The 23,849-nt window shown below is 51.1% G+C and overlaps 1 protein-coding gene across 6 annotated transcripts in view; it reads right to left on the bottom strand.

Moving 5' to 3' along the window:
- The window catches only part of Tenm4 (teneurin transmembrane protein 4), a 677,803-nt gene that overhangs the window by 189,959 nt on the left and 463,995 nt on the right, over window positions 1–23,849 (bottom strand). For 4 of the 6 annotated variants that reach the window (XM_075953236.1, XM_075953232.1, XM_075953234.1 and 1 more), the window contains 3 exons: window positions 13,746–14,001; window positions 3,676–3,774; window positions 2,268–2,503 (listed from right to left, as the gene is read on the bottom strand). In XM_075953236.1, the coding sequence (XP_075809351.1) occupies window positions 2,268–2,503; window positions 3,676–3,774; window positions 13,746–14,001 (591 nt within the window). The remainder of the gene's footprint in view (window positions 1–2,267; window positions 2,504–3,675; window positions 3,775–13,745; window positions 14,002–23,849) is intronic. The other 2 variants (XM_075953237.1, XM_075953238.1) reach the window with 1 other exon arrangement.

Below are 23,849 nucleotides of genomic sequence, written 5' to 3'. Positions count from 1 at the left end.
GGGATGCAATTCTTATCTGGAATTTGATAGGCTGTAGAAAATGATTACAAATGAAAAGGTTATTCATAATTTTTAAATGAGTTAATTAGTAAACCCAGTCAGACTTGCTCATTGCAGTAATTAATAATTGATTATACTTGAAATTAAACACAATTTTTCATCAAAAATCTAATTAAATATCTGCGCTTTTTTTGCCTGTTGATTAGATCAGTTGGTCTGCTGGAAAAGAGTCTTTGTTAAGGATATTTGTGCTTGGCTGAAACAATTAATTTGATCTTTAATAATTGATAGTTCCTTACAAGTTAGTCATCACAGCCTGCAATTAGGGCCGAGCAAGTTGCCCGTGTGCCCATTCTAGCCCTCATCAGGGAAAGAGATCGGATCCTGAGGTTACCAGGCCAGCCCTTGAGATGTGGGGTGACCGCTCCCCACACAGGCAGTGCTTAACTCCAGCCTCACAGAAATTATTCTGGGGAACCAGTGAGCTGTCTGAGGGTGAGCGATCACCACGTGGGAGCGCTGGTCTCTAGGACGGTCTGGTACTGAGATCATTCTCTTCCCAAGCCCTTGCGGAGTCTATGCTAATGACAGAGGGGATGCCCAGACCCTCTCGGTGTCTTCCCCAGACGAGAGGTATAGTCCAGCCTTACGTTCCTTATCACAAACCTGTATTTACTCTTAATGAGCTCACTCAACTAATGCAATGAACCTCTGATTGGCGTTGCAAATCCTGCTAAAGTTATCTTCCACCTACATCCTTTCTCTCCAGGCCCACGCCATTATTATCTTAGTTGGAGCCATCAACTTTTCCAGACTAGTTCCTTGTAACCACTTCCCAGTAGCTCTGCCATCCGTTCCTTCTTCGTGTAATGAAAACCTAACTGTGGCCTACCACTGCTGAGAGCTCTTCTGATTGTCCATCCAATAATGTGCCCACCCTGTTTGCTCCAAGGTGACCATGACAGGCATCACTAATCAATCACAGAGGTTCTTTTTTATTTCATTGGAATATAGCCTCAGGATTCGTACAATGTAGCTTTCCAGGCGACAACCATAAATTAATTGGTAAAAGACATACGAATTGTACACCAGCTTGTTTTGGAGCTATGCATTCTCTAAGTCTATATTCATAGGGGAAACAAGACCTGGCATAGGGGAGATAGTAGGATATTCTCAGGTATGTCACCTTCCTGACTGTTTTTAGGAAACCGAGGACCCTATAGAGGGAGGTGAACTTAGAGTTTACATCATCATTTGAAAACCGTCCATGTTTAACACATTATTTTCATTTCTGAAACAAGTGGCGGTTCGTGTTCCATTGACCTTTTTCTATGATGCCATGGTACTGCCTCTCATGACAGGCTCACTTTGCATCCGTAGTGACAGCCTGCTAGACAGGGAAGTCCTCTGTCTTTCTTTGACCTCGGCTGGTCAGTTATAATTCTACCTACTGGCCTATACTGATAATCCCATTTACTTCCAGAACTCTCTCTGAACTCCTTAGCATGGGTTCAAGGCCTTCTCAGGCTAGGATCACCTACCTTCATCCTCGGAAAAGACATCCAGAGCTAAGCCAAACCCACTTTGGATGCCTTTCCTCACTGGCTTATTACCATAGAGGTCGCAGGCTCCTCACTCAGCCCACTTCTCTTCCAATTAATTGCTTTCCCAGGAGAAAATCAAAGCGGGGACTCAGAAGTAGGAAACCCGATTTTGCTAGAAATGTGTCCAAAGAATGCCAAGGAGAAGCCATCCTGCTGGAGCAGGGCCACAGGTCACAGAACTGGGGACTTTCTTACATAACCCAGAGTAGACCTGGGGTCCGGTAGAAAACTCGCAGCCAGTGTGGCTCTGAACCTCGGCTCCTCCCTCAGTCGGCTCCCCACTCCCGGGGGCCTGTTGCTTCTCGTGCAGGATTTCCTTGGGTTCTGACTGTATTTTAAAAACCATGACGGCTTCCACGACACACTATCGGCCACCCAGCCTGAAACCCACCCGGAGCAGTCCTGGTGGTTTCCTTTCACCTGTAGGCTCCTCTCCCGAACTGCTCCTCACCTTGGCCTCCTGACCCAGGCACAGAGGTTAGGGTGCTCCTATGCTGTACATCATGAACCACTCCAGGGCGAGGTTCCTTGGTACACCCTGCATCCTATGACCGTGTTGCTGGCGCGGTGCCTTTGGTGACCCCAGGAGCTTTGGTGGCCACCCTCTGGGACAAAGGGGCATCATGGGGAGCTGGGAGGTGGGGGGGGGGAGAACGTGCTTACCCACAAAGTACGCGAGCAGGATGACCAGGGTAGCCGAGATGACGATGGCGCTCAGGGCGGCACACTTCCAGTTGCAATACTTGGAGGGCTTCTTGAGGTTAAAGGCTGGCCGGGAGAAGGTGCTGCGGGGCAGGGGCCGGGGTGGGGGCGAGTACACGGTGCTAGACGTGAGGGGGTACCCTGGGGATGTGGTGCAGAAGAGCGGGGAGGTGCCTCCTGGCTTGAAGAGGAAGTGCCTGTGGATGGAGAGAGGCGGGAAGGTGTCAGCATCTGCCTGCCAACCAGGCGCCCAGGCCAACCTGCAGGAGAGACGCACGGAAGAAGAGACATGCAGAGAAGCCTGGAGAAAGAGAGAGAGAGAGAGAATCATCACCGGGAAGATGACAGGGTCAGGAAAAGTCACGAACCGGACCACAAACGGGGCACAAGAAGACACGTTTCCACAGAGCACTAATAGTACAGGAAGCCCCACCCGAGGCAGAAGGCACTACTCACTCAACAGAGGTGGCCCTGAAGTCCTTTTCCTGGGAACTGTGGAGCTGGGGTAGGGGGATGGTTCTTGGGAAATAAACTCTGTTTTCTAAAGTCATTACAATAGCTTAGGGGTGTCTAAAGTCCTGCCTGTCTCCTGGAGGTCATTGCTATTAATTTTTTTCCTGTTGTTCTAATACCTGCATTCCAGTGCACCTTGGTAAGGCACTGGTAGCCCTTCTTTTTAAATGGAGCTTTGCTGGGGTAGAAGTCAAGGAGTCACCATAAGTTCTGCCCATGGCTGGTAACAATGCCCTCACAGCCTCAGGAGCCCTAGCTGCAGCGCTACTTGAAAGCTATGTGGAGGAAAGATAGGCGGCTCCATCCTGTAGCCCAGCCGCAATCTTGAAGGCAGTGGAGAATGTCAAAGCACATGATTGTGGCCGAATCATGAAAAATCCTGCATAACATGGCCCGAACCATAGCCATGGGAGGACTTGTGCAAACCCTGTGTGGACTGCGTGATTTGTACCGCATGGCCTTGGAATCTTAGGACAAACCCACTCCTCACAGGCTAGAAGACATTCGGACCACAGAATATACACTCGAGGCCGGAATACGTGAGACACAGGGCCTGTGCTGTATAAAAACTGCGACATGAGATGGTTTCCAGAATGGCAAAGGCAGCCGATGGGAAGCTGAGAGCTGCATATTAACAAGACCGCTGTTAATATGCCGGGGGTGGGGGCGGGGCAGGGTATTCCAAGGACAGACTTCGCAAGTGGAACGTGGACTTGGGGAATGTTCATGCAACATGACATCGCTTCTCCCAGGAGTTCCCAGGGAAAGGTCTCAGGGGTTTGCATGCAAGTGCAGGGGCCACACGGAGAGCACACACGAAGGAGGAGCATGGGGGGGGAGGGGAGGTGCCACCTACCCGTCACTGTAAGCCCCATCATGGCGGGAGGCGCTGAGAATGTCCATCTCAATGAGGTTGTCCTGCAATGTCCCTAGGAATGGCTGCTTGCCTAGGTTTCTACACACACATGGAGACATGAATGAAGCCATGAGTCATGCATGTATCGATGAAGGGGAGAGTATAGAAACAAATGAAGAGTGGCTGTCGGGTGCGGCTGTGCGTGAGGCCAGCGGGGATGAAGGGTCCAGGCAACAGGTCGGTGTGCAAAGCCACGTGTGCACAGCATCCAGAGGGGGCGCTCTCTATACAAACCCGCGTGGCTGGAAGCTGTGTGCATCCAACTCCAGTTCTCAGCTGGGAGGACTGGAAGGTGCCCAGCAGTGGGCTAGGCACATTATATGCATTTTTCTCAAATTTCCAAACTAGATGCTATGCAAGGAAGTCAGGGTGATCCCAGTACTACAGATGAGGGCACCGGGATAGGGAACTGTAGTGGGACTCATCAAGGTCACCAGCAACAAGGTTCAAAGCAAGGATTTGAACTTGTTTATCTGGATCGACAGCCCAACGTTCTCTATTTGACTCCCTCCACATCTGCTAAAGCAACATCTGGAAACACCCACTTGACTTCTCTGAAGATATGAGAGCACCGAGCACCTGTGGCCCCTGTCTTCTAAAGAAGGAGAATATTCTGGAGGGTCGTACCCTGCCCAGGTCCAGCACAGCCACAGGGACTCAGTTGGTGCACTGAGATAGGGCCAAAAAATCTGGATTTTTCTTAAGTCCCTGTGGATGAGGACCTGGTTAGAGTCTCACCATCCCTCAGCTTGTGTGGGAACAGGGTGGTAACTGCTTAGCAAGGAAGACAGTTCCCTGAAGACACAGGCAGTGCCTTTGTCCATGAGGGCAGGGCCATGCTTATGCATTCTGCTGACTGTGCCCCGAATGTAGCAGCCTGGGTCCCAACTGTACCTGCTAGGTGATGCCATTCACTCTCAGGTGCCCTGGATCCCACTTCCAGCTAGTTTCAGGGCTGCTGCCGCCTCACGGTAAGGCATACCAGAGGGAGGAGAGACGGCAGCAAGCCAGCTCTGGGCTCTAGTCCTGCCAAGGAACCCTTCTGCCTCTTACCCAGCCTTAGAACACAGTATTCCAATGCAAAGACTTCTTGATGTGTGACTCTGGGTAAAAATCTCCACTGCTTTCCACCGTTCTTTCTCCGCATTGGTGAGTACAGCACCAAGATGCGCAGGTGGCTATGGGGTCGCCTGAGATGATGCTCAATGCGACGGATGCCCTATCCTGAAGCCACCACACACGGTCTGCTGTTCGAGGAGCTCTGTGAGTGACTTACACGTATTCTCCACCCCATTCCTATCAAGCCAGCTCTGTCATCTCCCCTTTCAGCTGGTGGGGCACAGCTAAGAGAAGCAACTTTCCTGAGGTCTGATCACAGGGTGAGTAGGTGGTGAGTTTGTCCCGGAACGGGCTGGCAGGGCCCAAACCTCAGGCCGTCTGGGCCGCAACTCTGTGTACTCAACACAGTTCAACTTATGCCTGCCACCTTCTCATATCATAGAGAGGGACTGTGGAGGTCCCATGTCACTATCACTAACACCCCAGGGACAGTGGAGTAGAAAGCGACACTGTTTTGCAACTGGGATGTTGATAATGAGGCACTAGTGGGCCTTGTCCTATGTAGAGTCACCAGGGTCTGGGCCACCACTGCAAGGTTTTCCTGTCACGAGGCTCCCAGTGCCTGGGACAGGGGTTGGCAGTTAGCGTTGTAGATGAGAGGCCTGAGGGACAAGGCAGATCTAAATTCAGGCCCCGGCTCCATCCTTCATTTGCCCGAGGCAGATGATCCCTCTGAGAATCTATCAAAGAGTGGTAACTGCTCACGTACACAACCAGAAGTGAAGATGTGGATCTTTTCTCTGCTCTTAACCCTCCCCAGACCTTCCCAGGCCTACGAGATCTTACATGATCTGGTTTGGTTTGCTCCTCCAGAGTCATGTTCCTGGTACAGACACACTGACTTCCTTGCCTCTGTCAAACAAGCTAAGCCCGAGCTGTCTGGTGAATATTCCCAAAGATCAGAACTTCCACAGCAATGGCTTCTCTCCTGCTCACAGCAGCTCCCAGTCTTTCTCCCCAGCTACTCACTGACTCCTTGTGCTGCTTTAGTACACGTCCACACACACGCACACATGCATACACACACACACACGCACGCACACACATGCACACACACACACACACACACACATACACTGCATCAATCCATGTGAGAAAACAAAGCAGTGCAAGAGTCAGGGCTCAGGAATGTTGACGGGAACACGGGGTGCTGGTTTGCACAGTATGTCTCTTCCAGTTCTATGAGGCAGTTATCCTTTCTGTCGGGCTTGTTGCTATGTGCCTGGAGGAGAAGATTGACTGGTACACACATGCAGTCACTAGACAGATCTGAGCTGAGTGCTGCTGGATGCAGGATATGCAGAAGGAAGCCTGCCCGGCGTATGGCGGGCACATAGAGCCTGGAGACAGCAGCAGGCGGTAGTTATTATTATCTCCTCTAGTCTCTTGTTTTGTGGAGGATTTTTGGACTCTCTGCATACTACCTCCTCTGGCATGAGGAGGCCCCACAGTGTCCGCTCAGAGAACCTAAACAGAGTTCTGCTACCTTTCTGCATTGATGCTGGCTGCACAGCCTATTTCTGGAAGCACTTGGGAGTTGGCCATCAGCCTACATTCCAGGGAGTTTGGTGTACCTCGTAATCACCAAACATAAACAAATAAGCATGTTTTTTAAAAGGCCAAGAAATAAGACCAAAACATTAATGTTAGGATATTTCCAGTGCCCAGGTCAAGTGATTTGTATCTTTAATCCGTGTGTCTGTATGCATGTTCGTGTGTCCTGGTGCATGTTCATGTGTGCTGGTTGGGTGATAACCTTGGGCGCCGAGCCTTAGGCATCATTCCTAATTTTTTTCCTTTGAGACAGGGTCTCTCGCTGGCCTGGAGCTTGCTAATTAAGTTAGGCTGGCAGGCCAGTAAGCTCTAGGGATCATCTGTCTATTTCCCCAGCAGTGGGATTACAGTGTGTACTATCACACCCTGAATTTTTATGTGGATTCTGGGGATCAAACCATGTCTTCATGCTTGGAGAGTGAGTGCCTGCCTGCCTGATCCCTCCCCAGCCCTATTTTAACATTTACCATTTAAAAAGAAACGTGTTTTAAAGGGAAGAGTGCTGACAAGCGTCACTTAGGAGCACAGAGCCGGAAGATAAGGAGACAGGCAACGGGGCAGAGTGAAGGATTTCTCCAGCTACCTTGTGATGGATCTTCCAAAAGTGCTTCTGTTAGCATGCCAACCTGGACATTCGTCATTTAGGTCACTTAGGGATGGGAGGACACAAACACTTGCCGGAGTGATGGTGGTTCAGACTGCTGCTGCTGCGGTGAGACCACCTTACTCTGCGCTTGCCAAACTGTTTAGTTCCTGATCAGATTATTCGGCCTATGGGATGGATGAGGACACTGACATCCAAGAAAACATGTCTCCTGATGCTAAACCTGCACAAGTCTGTGACAGAGCGGAAACTGCGTCATGGGTGTCCTGACTCCCAGATCATGGGTCCCCTAAATTTTATACCCCCCAACACCTTAGATGTCTAGTTCCTCTAATAAATCGAAAGTTTCTGGAGTTTTCATAGGGGCACAAGGTGTTGAGCCCATTTGGAGTTGTATCCGCCCTGTGCAACTCCCTGCTCACCCCTGCTGGTAGCTCCCTGCTCATCCCTGATGACAGTTTCCTGTTCATCCCTGCTCTGGTATGGGTGATTGGTTTATGATTAGGTATGATCTGCTTGTGGGTGGATGGTGTTTCTACCCTTTTCACAGATACAGGACTAGAGGCTTGGCAAGACTAGTGAGGGTCATATGGAATGGAAATGACAGGGATGGGACTCAAAGCGGTGTCTTTGACTTTGCCTGGGTTCGTGAGAGGGAGCTTTGCAGGGAAGTGTTGTTCTGCTCCAGGCGCCCCTCTCTGAGTGGAGAGGGATCCAGTCCCCTTTACACCCAGAAGAGTCCCTGAGCTGTCTGAAGCTGGCACCCACCAGCGTGAGCCAGGGCATGAGAAATTAGCCTCAAAGGGGAAGAACAGATGGCTCTGGGAAGGGATGCCCCCTGACCTTCAAGGGAAGTAGGTCTTCAGGATGGCCCCACCTCACACAAGCCACTGTGCTGGACTGACCTCAGAGCCTGGGACGGCCATCGTCACACTTGATTGTCATTGCCACTGAGTGGCGTAGGACAGTAGGGATCATGTCCTACGTGCTGCAGCTGACACCTCATGGTGCGCAGGTGTCAGTGACTCAGCCAGGCTCTCGAGGAGCCAGCTGCGCACCTGGCACTCAGACACATGAATGAAGAAAGGAAACAAGGAAAGCCAGCTCTTCCCGGCCGCGGCTGTCCTGGGAGAGGCAACCTCTCAATGCCCACATAGAAAGCTGTGAGCGACTACTCACTGGCTTCGGCAATCCTGGCCTCATGACCACGGAATGGGTGAGAACCCCTTTTCAATGACCTGACTCCCTCTGCTGCTCATTCTGTTAGTCACTCTCAGGAGGCCCTTGGTCCTCCCCCTCCCCCAACTATCTGCCATCTTACTCAAATCCTACCTCTTTCCTGGCTCCGTGCCTTTTTCCAGCTTCTCTTGAACTAAGTGTTGTCTCTGCTGACACCCTGCCAATGGAGGCCTTGAGAAACCCCTTCATTTTTTACTTATTTTTGAGACAGGGTCTTGCTATGTAGCTTCAACCCCACCATCCTCACACTTTAGTCTTCTGATTGCTTGTGCCCCCTCACCTGGCCTGAGAAGACACTTGAACATGATCAGGAAGTTGGCTTTGGACAGAGGCTAGATGCAAGGACTTCAGAAGACGGCCCAGATGTTTTAGCCTCCCCGTGTGCTGGCTGTGGGATCTTAGGCAAGTCACTTAATTCAGACCCTGCCTCTCTAGACGGGAGGAGGCGGTGTGTGTGCTCATAAGACCACTCATGCGGGAAAGAGTTAAAATGAAGCGGTCCTGAGTCTGCCTAAGACTGGCCCTGGTTGGTATCTGAGGTGCGGGCCTCAGGAGGCTCCCTGTGTGAACTGATAAGGCCCACTGGGCACACACTTCGTCTTCAACCTACTGCTGCGGCCATGTTTTTCTTCCAGGAGGCTGTAATTTCAGTATGTCCCAGGCAGAGGTAGTCCATATGGCGACCCTTATTATAACCTAGGGCACTGGGTCCCTACTGTGCCTCCTGCCTGGCAGCGTTCTATGCCTACCACAGTTTCGCTTGGAGAGCAGAGTGTGCCTGTTCTGCACGGCTGTACTGGGCACAGCCTCTGGAACCTGGAGCTTGGTTAGAAGCCCTCTACCTCACTCCGCAGATCTTTGCTCTGCCAATCTTGTTTCCCATTCTTCCACTGCAGTGAATGCGGAGCGGCGCTCATGACCGTATCATGAGCCCTGTTAGCCATTCCCCAAACCTGGTGTGGTCCTGGAGACTTCCAACATGCCATTTGTGGGGAAGCTGCGAGGATTAAGGGGTTCTATGTGGGAGGGATTCTCATTAGCACCTGGCAGCCCCCAGGGAGGTCCTTGAGAGGGTCAGTCATGGGTACGGATGCTCTCCAGCACACAGAATGATGTCGTCTCCTTTGCTTGGTGCGCATGCTCATTTAAGCATCATCCATGGTGCCTCTCTTCCCTTCGCAGGTCTACCTCCCTCTGGGAGCTTCTTGCACGGCAGTGGCATTTGCCTTATATGGGATCTTGCACACAGCTGAGATCAAATCACCCAGGGACAGAGAAGACTGCCCATTCTGACTCTGCAGTATTCATTTTACAGATGAACTAAGGAGGCTCAGGCAGGGTGAACGACTTTCTGGGCTCGCCCTGACCCATCCCTGTGCCTCATTTGGGGAACCACAGTAGGCTTGGCCTAGAGACTGCAGGGTGGCCTTATCCCTGAGGTTACATGGGCGGTTTCTCAAATTCAGTATGACCACAAAATGGGCTCCAGGCTCCTGAACCATGGCCGGGATGAGCTGAGGCAGAGCAGAGGTCTGGCAGCCTTCTGTTTAGGCTTTCCCCTCATTCAGCAGGAGCCTGATGGGTTATTAATCAGACAGTCCCTGTGAAATCAATTAAAAGCTTGATGCCACAGTCTGTCAAAGAAGTGGCTCAGAGGTTGGGGACCCTTCGACACATGGCTCCACAGAAGAACCACAGACGCGTCTATAGGGCATACTCCAGGTCTAGGGAGCGCAAGTGGGTCCAGGCTCTTCCCCGGAGGACTCAGTGAACCCAGGGGATTGGCAGAGGCACAAGGGTATAAGAAGGGAATGAGTCTCCAGAAGTCCCCTCTCGCCAGCCTTCTGCGAACCTTCTTTTTCTGCCAGGAGGAAATAAAATCTCTCCTGGTCATCCTACCAGCTGCTATGGGAAGCTGTCCCTTTTCAAGTGTCAGTCAAGCATATCTGGTCACCCCTCTGTCCCATCGTCACTCTTTTTACCTGTGTGTTCATATTTTAAGCCCCCACCGTTCTGTGACAAGCACTGTGTCTGCTGGGGCCCCTACAGTAACTGGATCACAGCGTGTCTCCCAGCTTCCTCTGCCATGACCATCTGAGGCAAGAGGTTGTTTTCTTTGCTCTCTTAGCACACAGTAGGCACCTGGTGAGTATTTACTGATAATGAGAACCGCTGTGAGTTAGTGGGGGCCCCTAAGACGCTGGAAAAGTCTGATAATGGAGGAGGGTGGGTTAGAGATGGCTGCCAAAGCTGGGAAGTGGGGTTCAATCCCTCTCCTCTTGAATCTGGCTGGCCCATGACAACGTCAGTCGACAAACGAGAGCAGAATTGACACGAGGCCAGGTCTGGACTAAACTTCTCAGAGGATCAACCTTGGGACTCCGATGCACACAGCATGAAGGACAATTATCCCATTCAGAGGATCATAAGCAGAGGTCCCGAGGTACCTTAGGGATGAAGGAGTCCCACAGACAAGGGAAAGGCATGTAATGTGTGCTAAAGATGAGTTGACACTATTAATACCACATGGATCAGGAGAGCCGTACATCCAAGTCCTTCCCTATCTCCTGACTTTCCTGTGAAGGACTAACGACACGTTGCCCTTGTCACTAAATTGGGAGGCATTTGTCATGTAGCAGTGACAACTGGGACCAGAAACCACGACTGTTTTCAGGGGTGCAAATGCACAAGGTGTAGGTCCACTAGTGAGCGGTAGGGTGGAAGTTTGGGGGGGATGTACCTGACCCCGAGGACTGTGCCTCTCGATGGTGAACGGCCTGTCACATTCTCAGGACACCAGGCCACACATTTACAAAGCAGTGAGGGGACAGACCCTGTCCGCTTCCTTCCTCTGTTGGGTAGGGACTCATGGCTACTTTCTCAATGACTTATTCCTTCACAGAGTTGACACAGGGGAGCAGAGCTTTATGAACATACAAGAAATATCTCTGACAGTGTGGTTGCTCGATGCCAGGCACTGTATGTGTGTCTCTTATGTTTGCTTCTTTCCAACCTCTTGGAAAAAGATAATTTTTATCCTAATCTGTCAAGGAAGAAGCCAAGGCTTGGGTATATTGAATAACTTGCTCAGCCAGCCGATGTGTTTAACGTACAGGTCTCATGTGGCTGAAGATAGCTATGGATGACCTGATGAGGCCAACATTAACATACAGAATTCTTATGGCGTCGTTGAGCTGGGTTGGTACTGCTCTTAGTTTGGGGGCTATCTGTAGATGCACAGAGCTCTGGGGTCACAGAGGAAGCCTCTTCAGCTGTTCAGCTGGGCTGCAGTAGTAAGTAGGACTCAGCTAGACCAAGAGGTGAAGAAGAGGGCACCTCCAGTGGGCGTGCAAGACCCGTGCAGAAGTCTGAAAGGGCACAGACTTGGAGAAGGCTTACATGCATGTCCTCAATATTAAATACATGCACTCTAACTATATATAATGATGGTGTGCTGCATGTGTGTTGATGGATTATGAGAGGGTGTGCATGCCCGTATGTGCCTTTTGGCAGATCGAGGTGGTATTTTTCTTCTTGCTTATCTTATTTGTTAGCTCTCTATGGTGGATATTAATTATCTGAATGATAATGACAGATGAAAGCCCAGTTTCACTCATTCTAAGCAATGGAGACAGGAGGACAGAGGATCAGCGAGGCAGGCACATTTTAGCCAATGGGCAGGGGAGGGGAGGCGGGACAATCTTCATATCACATATTGACCATCTGGGACACATCTCTCGGTGCCCCTCTCCTGCCTCTCTTCCCCTTGAGAAACTTACAGACTCACGGGAAAGGTCCTACTTTGCTCCCCAAACGAACACTCAAGCAGAGAACAGCCTCCATGATCCATGTAGATAACCAGAGCCACTGATTGGCTGCTGGTCTCCATTAGCCATGTCCCACACGATAAATACTGAAGATAATGGAGACTTGACTGGCTACCCGGGGTGGGATGATAACAGTCCACCCTGTGATTGATGTGAGTGAGAGAGACATTTCAAAGGATGTGGATGGACAAACATGGTAATAAAAAAAAAGACATCGGCTGGGGTGGGTCCTGGTAGGCTCACATCTCTGACAAACTCGGGTTTGGAAAAGTGGATCCACAAGTACAAAATGTGACCAAAGGTTTGTGATTTTTCTCTTGCAGATCCCATGAGCTCCATGTGCTGATGCTGTCATCATGATTGTTGGGGGTCAGCAGAGGCGGGTGGGTGTAACTTTTGTGTGTAGGCTAATTTCCTTTCCTCGGGTGTGGTTTGGCTTTGTGCTCCTCACGAAGAACAGGAGTTTGGGAAAGGAAAACCTATGTGTGCCATTTCTGTGTGTGTGTGTGTGTGTGTGTGTGTGTGTGTGAGAGAGAGAGAGAGAGAGAGAGAGAGAGAGAGAGAGAGAGAGAGAGAGAGAGAGAGAGAGAGAGAGGCGTGCCCAAAAGCGCTCTGCTCGAGTGTTAGAGTGACAGATGATCTGATTCTCTTTTTATCTTCCTATGATTTCTTAAGTGGTCGCATGGTTTTTATAAACACACACACATGTGCGCGCGCACACACACACACATACACATGTGCGCGCGCACACACACACACATACACATGTGCACACACACACACCGTTTGGAAAACAGTGGCTAAGCATGGTGGAGGAAGATGGCGGCAGGCCTGAGCTGAAGGAAACACCCCATGGCAAATCCTGCAGGAAGGGAATGAGCCGCAGGGTAACAGTACTGGACGGAGGGTCTGGTGCCCTGAGTTCGAGTCCTAGTCATGCATTGTACCAGCCTCCTGTGTCTCCTGTGTGACCCGAGCTGGCCACAGAGCCACTGATTCTCACCTTCCCGAACTCCTGAATGAGGACATCATGCGATGTATGCAGAATACATGGAATCACCACATGCAAGCCTGTGCTAGCGATGCTAATGGAAACCCTTGGGAACTATCTGGGTACAGAAGGGCCAACAGACCAGGAAGCAAGAAGGGAAGGGGAGACTGACCTTCACAGAGTCCTTTCATAGTCCAGACAGGTCGGATGCTAGCCACAGAGCAATGAAATCACATACAACTGGCTGAGCTAAGGACCCAGACAAAATGGAACCGAGTGCCTGCCTTGTCCTATACTCAGGCTACCTCCTTGGTACGTTTCTTGCCCACTTTTACAAAAGCCTTACCTAACTCGCTGCATTGCCATTGTGTAGACAAGGCAAGCAACGTCCATGAACTTATCAACTTGACCAATGGCATACCTTTAGGAAGCAGCAGGCTAGCGCTGGGCCTCGGCTCTGGTGGATTCGAGAATCCCAGCCTTCCCCAGCTCTCTCCTACTACTGGAGAGTCCCAGCCCAAGACAAGGCATTTCCTATCAGCTTCTCCAAAGAGACAGGAGGTAGAGACACAGTCCCTACTGCCCTGGCCACCAACAGGCCCTAGACCCTGGTTGGTCTGTCCTCTGCCCACCCAGCCCACCCATGCCCTCCCAGCCTTGGTCCACTGGGACCCACCTGGTCTCCAGTGGGATGTTACTGTTGAGCAGCCAGTTGTCCTGGGCATGGGTTGGCTCCTGGGCGCTGCCTGCCGGGGGCTCCCCGGAGAGTGAGTGGTCTGTGGGTGCCGGGCTGGGGTTGCTCCTGGGGGTGAAGTTGCCCCTGTTCAAGGAGTTGATGGAGGCCGCATGGTGCTGGTTGGGGGTATGGGCATGGGGGAGTGGTGGCGGTGGTGTCCGGAGCCGAGGGTGGTTCTGCAGGCCGCTGGGGTGATCTGGGGGAACAAGCAGTCATGGTGAATGGGCTGCTGGCTGGGCGCCACCCCTGGCGGGAGGAACAGCCACAGAGGACTGAACAAGACCGCAGGGGTGAGAATGAATGTGTCTGGCACTAGCAAATTGCACGTTAATTCATTCAGTCAAATTTGTACTCCACGGGTACTTCTGAGTTCCTTCCATTCTACATGTGTGTTGGGGCAAAAAACAAATAAAAATGCCCACCCCACACACTGCTTTAGGAGAGTAATAAGAAACAAGACCACGAGAGCAAGAGAGAGAGAGAGAGAGAGAGAGAGAGAGAGAGCGCAGACGCGAGCATGTAAGAGTCTAGCCGCCCATGCCGACGACCTGGATCCCTGTCCACAACTTCACTTTTGTCTCTCAGACTTTCGTGGGTTTTGTCTTTAGAGTATAGTCTCACACCTATGGCCTCCTCACCTGGGAGTGAGTGTGTCTGAGATGGAAGTTCTGGTGCCCTGACCCAGACTTACTGATCCAAGAACCCTGGGCTAAGGGCCCAGGAATCTGACTTTACAGAGCGTCCCAACGACTGACCCACGCTTCAGTCTGAGAGTCACCATTCCTGGGAACGGCGCATGGTAAATGAAGTCAGCAAGGTAAATGCGTGCAATGTGCAGGTATCTGAGAGCAGACTCTTCTAAGAACACAGAGCCAGGGCAGAGGTGACGTCTGTAGGAAGCACAGGTACCCACGGAGGTCTAGACCAGATGGCCTCCGGGAGAAGATGACATTGGGGAAGAGTGAGCTGGGTTGTGTCTGGGTGATTCAGAATTAACAGCATACTTACCGAGCACACGCTGTGTGCCAAATGCTGGTCTGAGCCCCCACACCGATGAGGAGGTAGAGAAATCCTTTATTTAGTCCCCCTCAGTTACTCAGAGCAATGGGTATTGTTCTTACTAAGATGTAGGCAGAAAACCAGGTCTCAGGGTGGATGATTCGAGTTCTCATGGGAATGTGGTAAGGCTAATGAATCAGGCAAACAGAAACTGCTGTCGTGATGACAGACAGGCCTGCGGGAGACCTAAGCCGCTCACAGAGGCCTCAGCTCACAGAGCTGAGCAGTGTGACAGGACAGGAAGTTGGGGGACTGGGGTCCTGTCTAGATTCTATCACTTGCTAAACATAGAACCCCAGGTGAATCGCCTCTTCGAGACTCAGTTTTCTCATCTGTGGAATGGGAAGTGCCTTTGGGACTGAGATGAGAGTGTTCCAATGCTAACAACCTTGGCTGTCAATGGGAAGGAAATCCGCTAAGGGAGGATGTCTCATCTCACTCTGTTTCTTAAGCATCTAACACAGATTATTGTAGTCCATGGCCAGAGGGAGTGGAAGTGCCCTTAGAGAGGAGCATGGTTTCTGGGCTGGAACATGCTGGCCTAAAGCAAGATGCCTGCTCTGTGTCTGAGCAGGGACACCTGCCTCAGCAACTGTTTAGAAGCTCTGGATCATTGTAAAATTCTGCGGCAGTTCCAATCCATACTTTCTTTCTATAGATCCCGTATTGGTCCATGTGGCGACACACGAGCTACTGTGGTTTACAAACACCAGCTTCAGTGAAGGCCACTAGAGTATCTGTTTTGCAAGTCTGTTTTTCCAGAAACGGCTCTTCTAAAAAGCTCCTTGGGTATATTTGGTAACTCATGCATATAATCCCAGAAGAAGGCTGAGACAGGAGGATTGTCTCATAGGAATCTGAAGTCAACCTGGGCTACACAGAATGATCTGTGATAGCCTGAGTTACAGTGAGACATAAGTAAGCAAACGTTTGCGGTTGCCATGGTTCTCAAATATCATCTTTCATTTAACAGGTGCAGAAACCCTGAGCACCGGTGTCTCTGCTGACTGTCCCCAGCCCGAATCCCATGGTGGTGCCCTGCCAGTGCTGAGCAGAGGAGCAGATCACAGAAAGGGACTGGGCCTTGCTGGCCCACAGCTCTGAGTTCAAATTCTGTCTCTTCTACTTACAAGCTGTGACTGTGGGACGGGAAAAATGTTTCTTGCTTTCCATGCATGTTTTGATATGTGTGCATGCATGTGTGTGCACACACATACACACACACCATGGCATAAGCATGTGCGCACACATACACACACACCATGGCATAAGCCTGTGTGCACACATACATGCATACACACACTGTGGCATAAATGTACACACACACATGTATAGGCACGCACATATATGTGTGCTCATACACAGGCACCCCATAAATAAATGTAAAAAATTTTAATGTATAATTTAAAAAAGAACCTATGATGTCTAACAAGTTGCTGAACTTCTCGAGTCATAGTTTCCTGGGGAATTCTTTCTAGAGACAATGGCCACCGAATATGGTTGTTTTGAGATTTGAATAAGATGCTTTATGTCAGTGCTCAGCACAGTGCCTGGCATACAGCATTTTAACTACATAGTACTATTTACTTTCCAGTGCTGCTGGCTAAACCCTGGCCCCCACGTGTTGGCAAACGCTCTGCTATAGGTCTACACTTCAGTCCTGAAAACAGTAGCTGATAGATCTACACTCCAGTCCTGCAAACAGTAGCTGCTGGTCCACAGCAATGCTAAAGGAACATGAATGTATCGCCAACCCATAAAGCATTAGATGGCTCCATGGGGCTGAGTCTTCAGCATTTATACCAGAAGTTCTAAAACAAAAGAAGTGAAGAGGGAGGACAGGAAAATGCCCAGCAGAAGGGCAGTGCCCTTCTCCTATGCCTGATGGATCCGGCTGTGACCAGTCCACTAGCTCCTGGGAGCCAGAAAAGTACCCGGAGCTCAACACAGATCAGGAAGTAACCGGAATGGATGGCCCTGTCCCTCGAGTGAGCTGTCTAGGGCTTCAGGTTTTCAAAGAGAAAGGCTGTTGGATGCATTCGACAAGTTTCTCAGGGCAAACACCAAATCTGTTTGTCCTGGGCTCACCGTGGACCCTGGAGGTTCCTATGGTTGTTTCAGGGGCTGATGGGTTCTCAGATGAAGATGTGCACCCCATCCCCGACAAGCATCAGTTTCAGGGGTTGCTGGTTAAGAAGAGTACAGAGCAGGGCCCAGGGGTCTCACATAGCAGGTGCAGCTTCAGCCCTGGGTCTGACAGGTGATGTTACATTAGGGCAAGTCACCACTTTCTCAGCCTCTAGCTACTACTTACTTAGCAAATGTGCATGTGTCAAAGGTGCCAATAAAAGAGGGAGAGATGGTGGTCTTTTATAAGTTCAAAATAAAGATGCACAAGCATGATCAACTTGGAAATGCTCAATCTAGTTAGACAGCACCCGCTGAGAGAACTGTGTGAGGCCTCATCATACAAATATGTATTGAGGACTTACCAAGTAACAGACGCTAAAGGCTTTACTTAGGAAACCCTGCAACAGCTCCAAAAAGAAGAGGCTATTGTTATTCTTCACAGAAAGATCAAGTAACTTGCCCACATTTACACGACAGAGGGAGCCAGAATTTGAACTTCAGCAGATTGGCTCCAAGGCTGTCGTGTGAAATCCTTCACTCATGTTCATCAAGTGAGCCAGGACAGGCCAAGCGCACCCAACAATGTCTGCCATACAGGGTGTATGTCACCTTGTACTCCAGCCCCTCCGGAGCATCCTGGAGGCACAGAGGTGGAGGCTTGACTCGAGCCCCTGGGCTCTCGGAGGCTGCAGGAGAGGCGAGGTACGATCTGTGTTTGGGGAGCACTCCAGGCAGAAAGTAATGAGTGTGCACGGTGATAGAAGCCAGCTTGGCTGCTGGGGGCACACTCAGTCAACAGTATGAGTGGCTGTGAGGGGCGGTGTTGGTGGGGGAGGTAGGGACAATGGGACAGGCTGAAGTGGTGGCTTCCTGGAGGGAAGAGGCTAGAAAATCTGGTCATCATTGGAAAGGTAGGAGCTGGTGCTGGGGCCACTTTAGCACTGAGCCTGGCGGGAGATGAGGCAGGGGTGGGAGATAGAAAACCAAGCATGCCCCAGGTCAATGGCAGGTGCCTTCTTAGGAAATGAGTTGCAGTTGAGCAGCCCACGCTCATGAGAAAAGAAGCATAAACTTTCATAGCTTTGGCTCAGCCACGGGGCTCAAGTGCTGAAATTAAGAAAATCAGATGGCTCCAAGAAAGGGTTCCGGGCCAGGTGCCCGCACACACCAACTCTGCCAGACCGCAGACAGGTAGGTGCCCAAGGCTCTCTTTGCGCCGGAGTTAATGATGACCCCAGTGTGCACGGCAGTCATTAATCGGGCCCCGAAGAACGTCAGATACGAAAGACGATGGTATTTAATTATCATAAAACACAAAAACTCCAGCTGCCCGAGCATGCCAACAGAAAGAATTATTTGGCTTCCATTAAAATGCCATTGACCACCACTGGCTCGGGGTGGTGATGGAGAGGCACTGAGACCTCTGCTAATGAGCCTTGGCCTGCAGGACCAATTTAGAGAGGCCGGGGAGCTCTTTGTCAGCGCAGCCGCAGCGGCATCTGATGGCTCCGCTGCTAATCTCAGTTCGGCCTCCGCGGTTTATTTAACTTGAGTTCCACCTTCTGTCACCTGGCAAAGGCACGAGACAGTAACTGGCAAACTGTAAGGTCCCAAGCAAGGGTCAGGGAGAACTGCCATGGACCCTGATCTAAAAGCGAGCCCTGGTGTGAGCGGGAGGTGAGGGGTAGATCTCTGGGGCGTGGTTTCCCTTCGTTCACTTTCCCCCTGTGTGAAATGCTTGCTGCTCACTTTCACCAAGGTCGCTCCCGTGGCCAGCGAACAGGAATTCTCAGTCGTAGCTGGTCTGACGTGCTAGATGGACTTAGAGAGAGGGACGGGCCCTGGAGGTGGGGCAGTCCCTGCAGAACTTCCCTTGCAAAGAGTAACACAGACTGGAGGTTGCAAGATGGCTGCTTGACTTTCTCACTGACGTGAGGCAGAGCAAAACCCCAGACTGTGGCAATGCTCGGCATCATTCAGGTCGGAACAGTGAGGTAGCACACACCAAAGCTCCTCTGCCCGATACAGAGACTCCTACGAGGGGGCTGGAAACGAGGAAGGGGTGTTTCTCGGAGTCTGAGCGGCTGCCCTGGCAGAACACAGTTAGGAAAGCTGACGAATTCGGACTGGTGAGCCTATCCTTGGGACATGCACTGCGGCAGTACTGGGAGGGTCGACAGCTACTTTACTGCTTGCTCTGAGCTCTAGACCGTCCTCTGCCCTTCTCTGATCCTTGAAGACAGCGTGCTTGAGATTCCCTTGTCCTTGAGCTGAATTCCAAGACTGGATTATCGGTCTCAGGTGAACCTGTGATAATTTGCTCACGAACGTCTGGTTGCAAAAGATACCCCAGCATGCCGTGCATGGGATATACTGTATTGGCCAGGTATCAAATAAGGTGAAAGCGAAGAATGGGTTGCTTCCTGCTTCTATGCCTCTTGCAGGATTCCCTCTGGATTTGTGAGCACTGCTGTCAACAGAGGCCAGCTGGGCAGGGTTTCCGCAGCAAAACTGTCACAGATTTGTTGGAAAAGGCCAGCTGAAGCCAGAAGCAGTGGTGGTAGGGTGTCATTTCTGGGTGCACACATTCCTTCAACTTAAATCTACGTCTACCTCGAGGCTGAGTTTGTTCTGGGAGAGCTTTCTGGCTGTCAGGCGAGCTGCCCCTTCCTGTCGCTGTCACCTTTGCAGCCTTTTCAAAAACGGTCTGTCCCCTAAACAGTCAGGTCAAGGCCTGAATCAACAAAGGCCGCAGTTGACAGGTAAGGCAGGAGGGAGTGTGTGTGTGTGTGTGTGTCTGTGTGCATGCTTCCACGCAGGAGTGCCTGTGTGTGTTCAGCAGGAGGGTGTGCTGGAACAGATACACAGCCTGTGGAATGCAGAGCACCAAGAACAAGGGCGGTCTACTGTCAGTCTCTGTGATAGGTAGAGACGGCCGAGGGGAGATTCCCAGACAGGATCATCTCAACACTGGAGGGTGACCCTCTGCTGGCCTAATCAGCACTTCCCTGACTTCCTGAGGTATGGAATGGTCCCAGTGAACAGGTGGAGGACCAATCCTGTCAGTCTGGAAAGAGGTAGAGCTTAAAGACAGTGTGAGCATGTCTAGAAGCCTGCTAAGAGCTTAGGACTAGTTTTCCAAGCCTCATAGATTTGTTCATACAGTCTACATGCCAGGAAGTTAAATGCCCAGTTTTACCCCATGTAGCAGAGTTCTAGACTAAAGAACTTCTCAGTATGGCTACTAACTCACTCATGACTTTGGATGGGCCTCAATTTGTGCATGAGGAAAATGGGATTCCTCTATTCAACAGAGGATCTCTGGTAGTCTCTGCCAGGCTCTGACAGTTTGAGTCCTAGTGATATCCCTTTGCTCCTCTTAGGGAATGTCCTAGAAAGAAGACAGCCGGGTGGGCGCTCCTGCTGCCCTCAAACAGACTGAGCTCGGAAGAGGAGTGGGATTGTCTCCATGGAGACTTCAACAGGGGTAAATCCAGACCAGGCCAGAGAAGAACAAGAAGCCTTCTAGGAAAGGTTCCACGGTCAAGTCCATCCGAGCCCCTCAAGCAGCTGTTTCAGCCACAGCTTTTCATGTACTGCTCTGACTGGAAGGCCATGTCGCCTGCATTATCACGTTGACTCAAATTAGAAGCTGCCCCTTCCAAGTTTTCTGTGACTCCCTTCTCCCTACTTTGAGGTGGAGGCTCGTCCTTCAGGTTCTTAAGCCTCCATACCTCACTAAGTCATCCCCAGTCTTAGAGCCCACTGGAACAGAGAGTTTGATGGAAGGTGGCTCACTAAACATTTGTGACGAGGGTAGTATGTAGAAGGAGAGGGGAGATTTGAATCTGAAGCTGTTCTGCCTTAATCGTGGCAATTACACACCCCACGAGCCTGTTCTGGGTTCTTGTGCCCTTCCAGTCAACCTGTTGTTGTCACCGAGGTGTGCCAGCGTCTGTCACAAGATAAGGCCAGTTCTTCAGCATTTACTGATGGAAGTAAAGGGCAGGGAGAGAAGGGAACAAGATGGAGGCGATTTTTCCTCCTGAGGATGCTCTCTGGGTAAAGAGCATTAGGAAAATGACCCGATAAAGTGCCCTGACCTTCAGCACTGGGGTCTGTTTCCACGACACAGGTGTTCCCTTCAGGAGCTCCGACAGCCAAGCCTTTATTCTCCTTTTATACCATCCTACCTGCTGATGAAAACATAAAGCATTTACAGCCACCTCGGTTGTCAGCTGTGCTCCCTGTGCAGTTTGAAGACTGTCAGACCAAGTGGAAAGAAAGCATCGGTGTTCCTGAAATACCTAAAACCCTCCGTGTTTCCCAACAGCCGGCAACAGCGCTTGGGTGCAGAAGCCTGCAGTGTTGTGGACTCCCAAAACGAGAGTCATGGTATAAAAGGAATACCACCATGGATACTTTTTGTGTTTTCAGGATTGGGAACCTGCAGTTCTGTGTGCCTTGGTGGCTAACCCAGTGCCCACGCACAGAGACCCTCAAGCCTGACTTCAGAGACCACCCAGTGGCCACTCCAGGTTTTCAGAGCTGAATGTGAAACCTGTGAGTCCCAAGCACTGTAGCATCCAACCCCGTCAAGTCTCAATACAGCATGGTGGCACCCTGCTAGTGCGACGGGCTCCTTTCTCCTCCTAACACACTTCTTGATGGGAGAGGAAGCCGAAGGCATCAGCTGATCACCCTGACCAGGGCTGGGCTTTCTTTCCAATACACATTCCGCAGATTGGGAGCAGGCTTTCTAGTCGTTGATGTCCAAAGCCTGGTCACACTGGAAACAGGACACATTATTGTCTTCTCGTAGCCCATTGCCAAGTGCCTGACTCTGTCTCCAGGCCACAGAGATGTATTACTCATACCTATGATGGCCTCCAAGCATTGGAAGAAAGACCGATTTTCTGTTAAGCGTCTTCGATGCCAAGCATCTCTGAGGCAGTAGGAGGGAAACATGGCTCTGTGTTAGGAAGGCCGCCTGAAATTGACACAGCCATGGACTCCACGTGTGACGGAACTCACCTTGTGCATTCCTTCCTAGTGTGAAATACGGAGATTCCAGTCCAGCGTCCACAGAAAGAGCTAAGGAAACACACGGCCCACGGCACTTGTCCTCTATTTGAGCTACATCTATCATGTATTCCAGAAGGGGAAACTGAGGCACACACAGGCACAATCCGCTCTTGTGCCATTGCTACTCGGTGCAAAGACAGGACTGCCACGCATCTGTAGCTTCACCTGCCTGTCCTGGCGAGGGCCACGGCACACTCCCCGCAGGTAACCCTCCTGTTCGCGTCACCTGGCCGTCAGGACGGTCCCTGTAGATGCTGTTGTCATTGTTTGTATTTGAGGGTGCTCTCTGGTAGACACCCTCCCGGGCAGTGATTGGGGGTTCTTTGCCCTTTGACAGCCATAGCATCCTGGACTGTTTCACCCTGGTACATCTTGATGAAGGTGACAGATTGGCTAGAAAGGTATGAGAAGCCAGAACAGGATGGTGGGCCATGTGAGCACCGTGACTTCACCTCCAGCGGCCTCAGGTTCAAATCTCACCTTCCCTGCCACACACTGGCCACACCACAAGTCCCTTTCCGGCCTCTGTTTCCCACGTCAGCAAGGTTCCTAGTGCCGTGAACTTGATTTCCATGCAGAAGGCGTCCACCTGGGCTCATTCCCCAAGCGGATTCTTTTCTTTCAGCTGCGGAATATTTTATTTTTCCAATTTCACAATCTACTTATGTTAAAAAACGGAAGGGGAAGAAATCCAATCAGCCTGGCTCAGGTTTGCGAAACAAATAATGCAGCCAGTACAGAACCTTAATCAAACAGTGATATTCACAGCCACAGCGATGAGCGCTCTGCCTAATTTAAAGCGCTCAGGGTGTCCTAGGAAAATGCCTCCTGTCAACATCTGTAGCCGGCACCAAGACAGACACGGAGGAGGCAGCATGGCTACCCAGGCCTGGCGTCCTGGGAAATCAGGGGCACCTGCGGGCTGCGGGCTTGGCCCCCAGCCTCCGTTCGCACCTGAATGCCATTCTCTTCTCTCTTTTTCTTTTTGTTATGAGATGAGAGGAGAGGAGCAAATTTGGAATTGGCAGCTTTGTTTCATGCGTGTTGTTATGGTCTGAACGTGAATGGTCCCCAGGAGCTCATGTGTGCGGAGGGCTCAGCTGTTGGAAGAGGCCGAATCTTGGAGACTGTGACCTTAGCAGAGGTGAATCTGTGTGTGTGGGCTTTGAACGTGCGGACTCTTTCTGGTCCACCAAGCTGTGAACAAGCCATGCCGCAAGCTCACGCCACTAAGGACGTAATCCACTCCGGATGCCATGCCGTCCGTGTTAGAAGGGTCTGATGTCTTCTGAGACCATGAGTGAAATCCATCCCTCTCCCTGAGTTGCCTCTGTTGGGCATGTTGTCATAGCAATTAGAAGAGGGACTGAGACAGAAGAAAACTGGCCCCAAGAGTGGGTTCTCAGAGAGACACCTGACCATGGCGTTCTTGGACCCTGGACTGGCCTGCGGAATGTGAAAGGCTCTGGAGTTGTGGGCTTGAGAAGCGGGAGAATGCCGTGTACAGAGCTTCTAGGCCCGAGCGGGGTCGGGGGTCAGAAGACCAGAACGCGATAGGAAGCATGGACAGTAAAGACTGCGTGTGACGATTCCAAGGGGACAGAGACTCCACTGGAATGTGGCTGAACGTTCTCAGCTGGCACGACTATTCTGGGAGGTGGCGAATCCTTTGAGACTGTGGCCTGTTTAGGAAACGTGTGTCTCTGGGGGCTGGCCCTGATGGCAATAGTGGTCTCTGGTTCCACAGAGGCCTGCATTCCCCACTTCCTG

This window comes from Microtus pennsylvanicus, chromosome 18, assembly GCF_037038515.1.
Source record: "Microtus pennsylvanicus isolate mMicPen1 chromosome 18, mMicPen1.hap1, whole genome shotgun sequence".
NCBI classification, from domain to species: domain Eukaryota; kingdom Metazoa; phylum Chordata; class Mammalia; order Rodentia; family Cricetidae; genus Microtus; species Microtus pennsylvanicus.
Note: the sequence above shows the minus strand (reverse complement) of the source record. Positions and strands in the feature narration are given on the sequence as shown.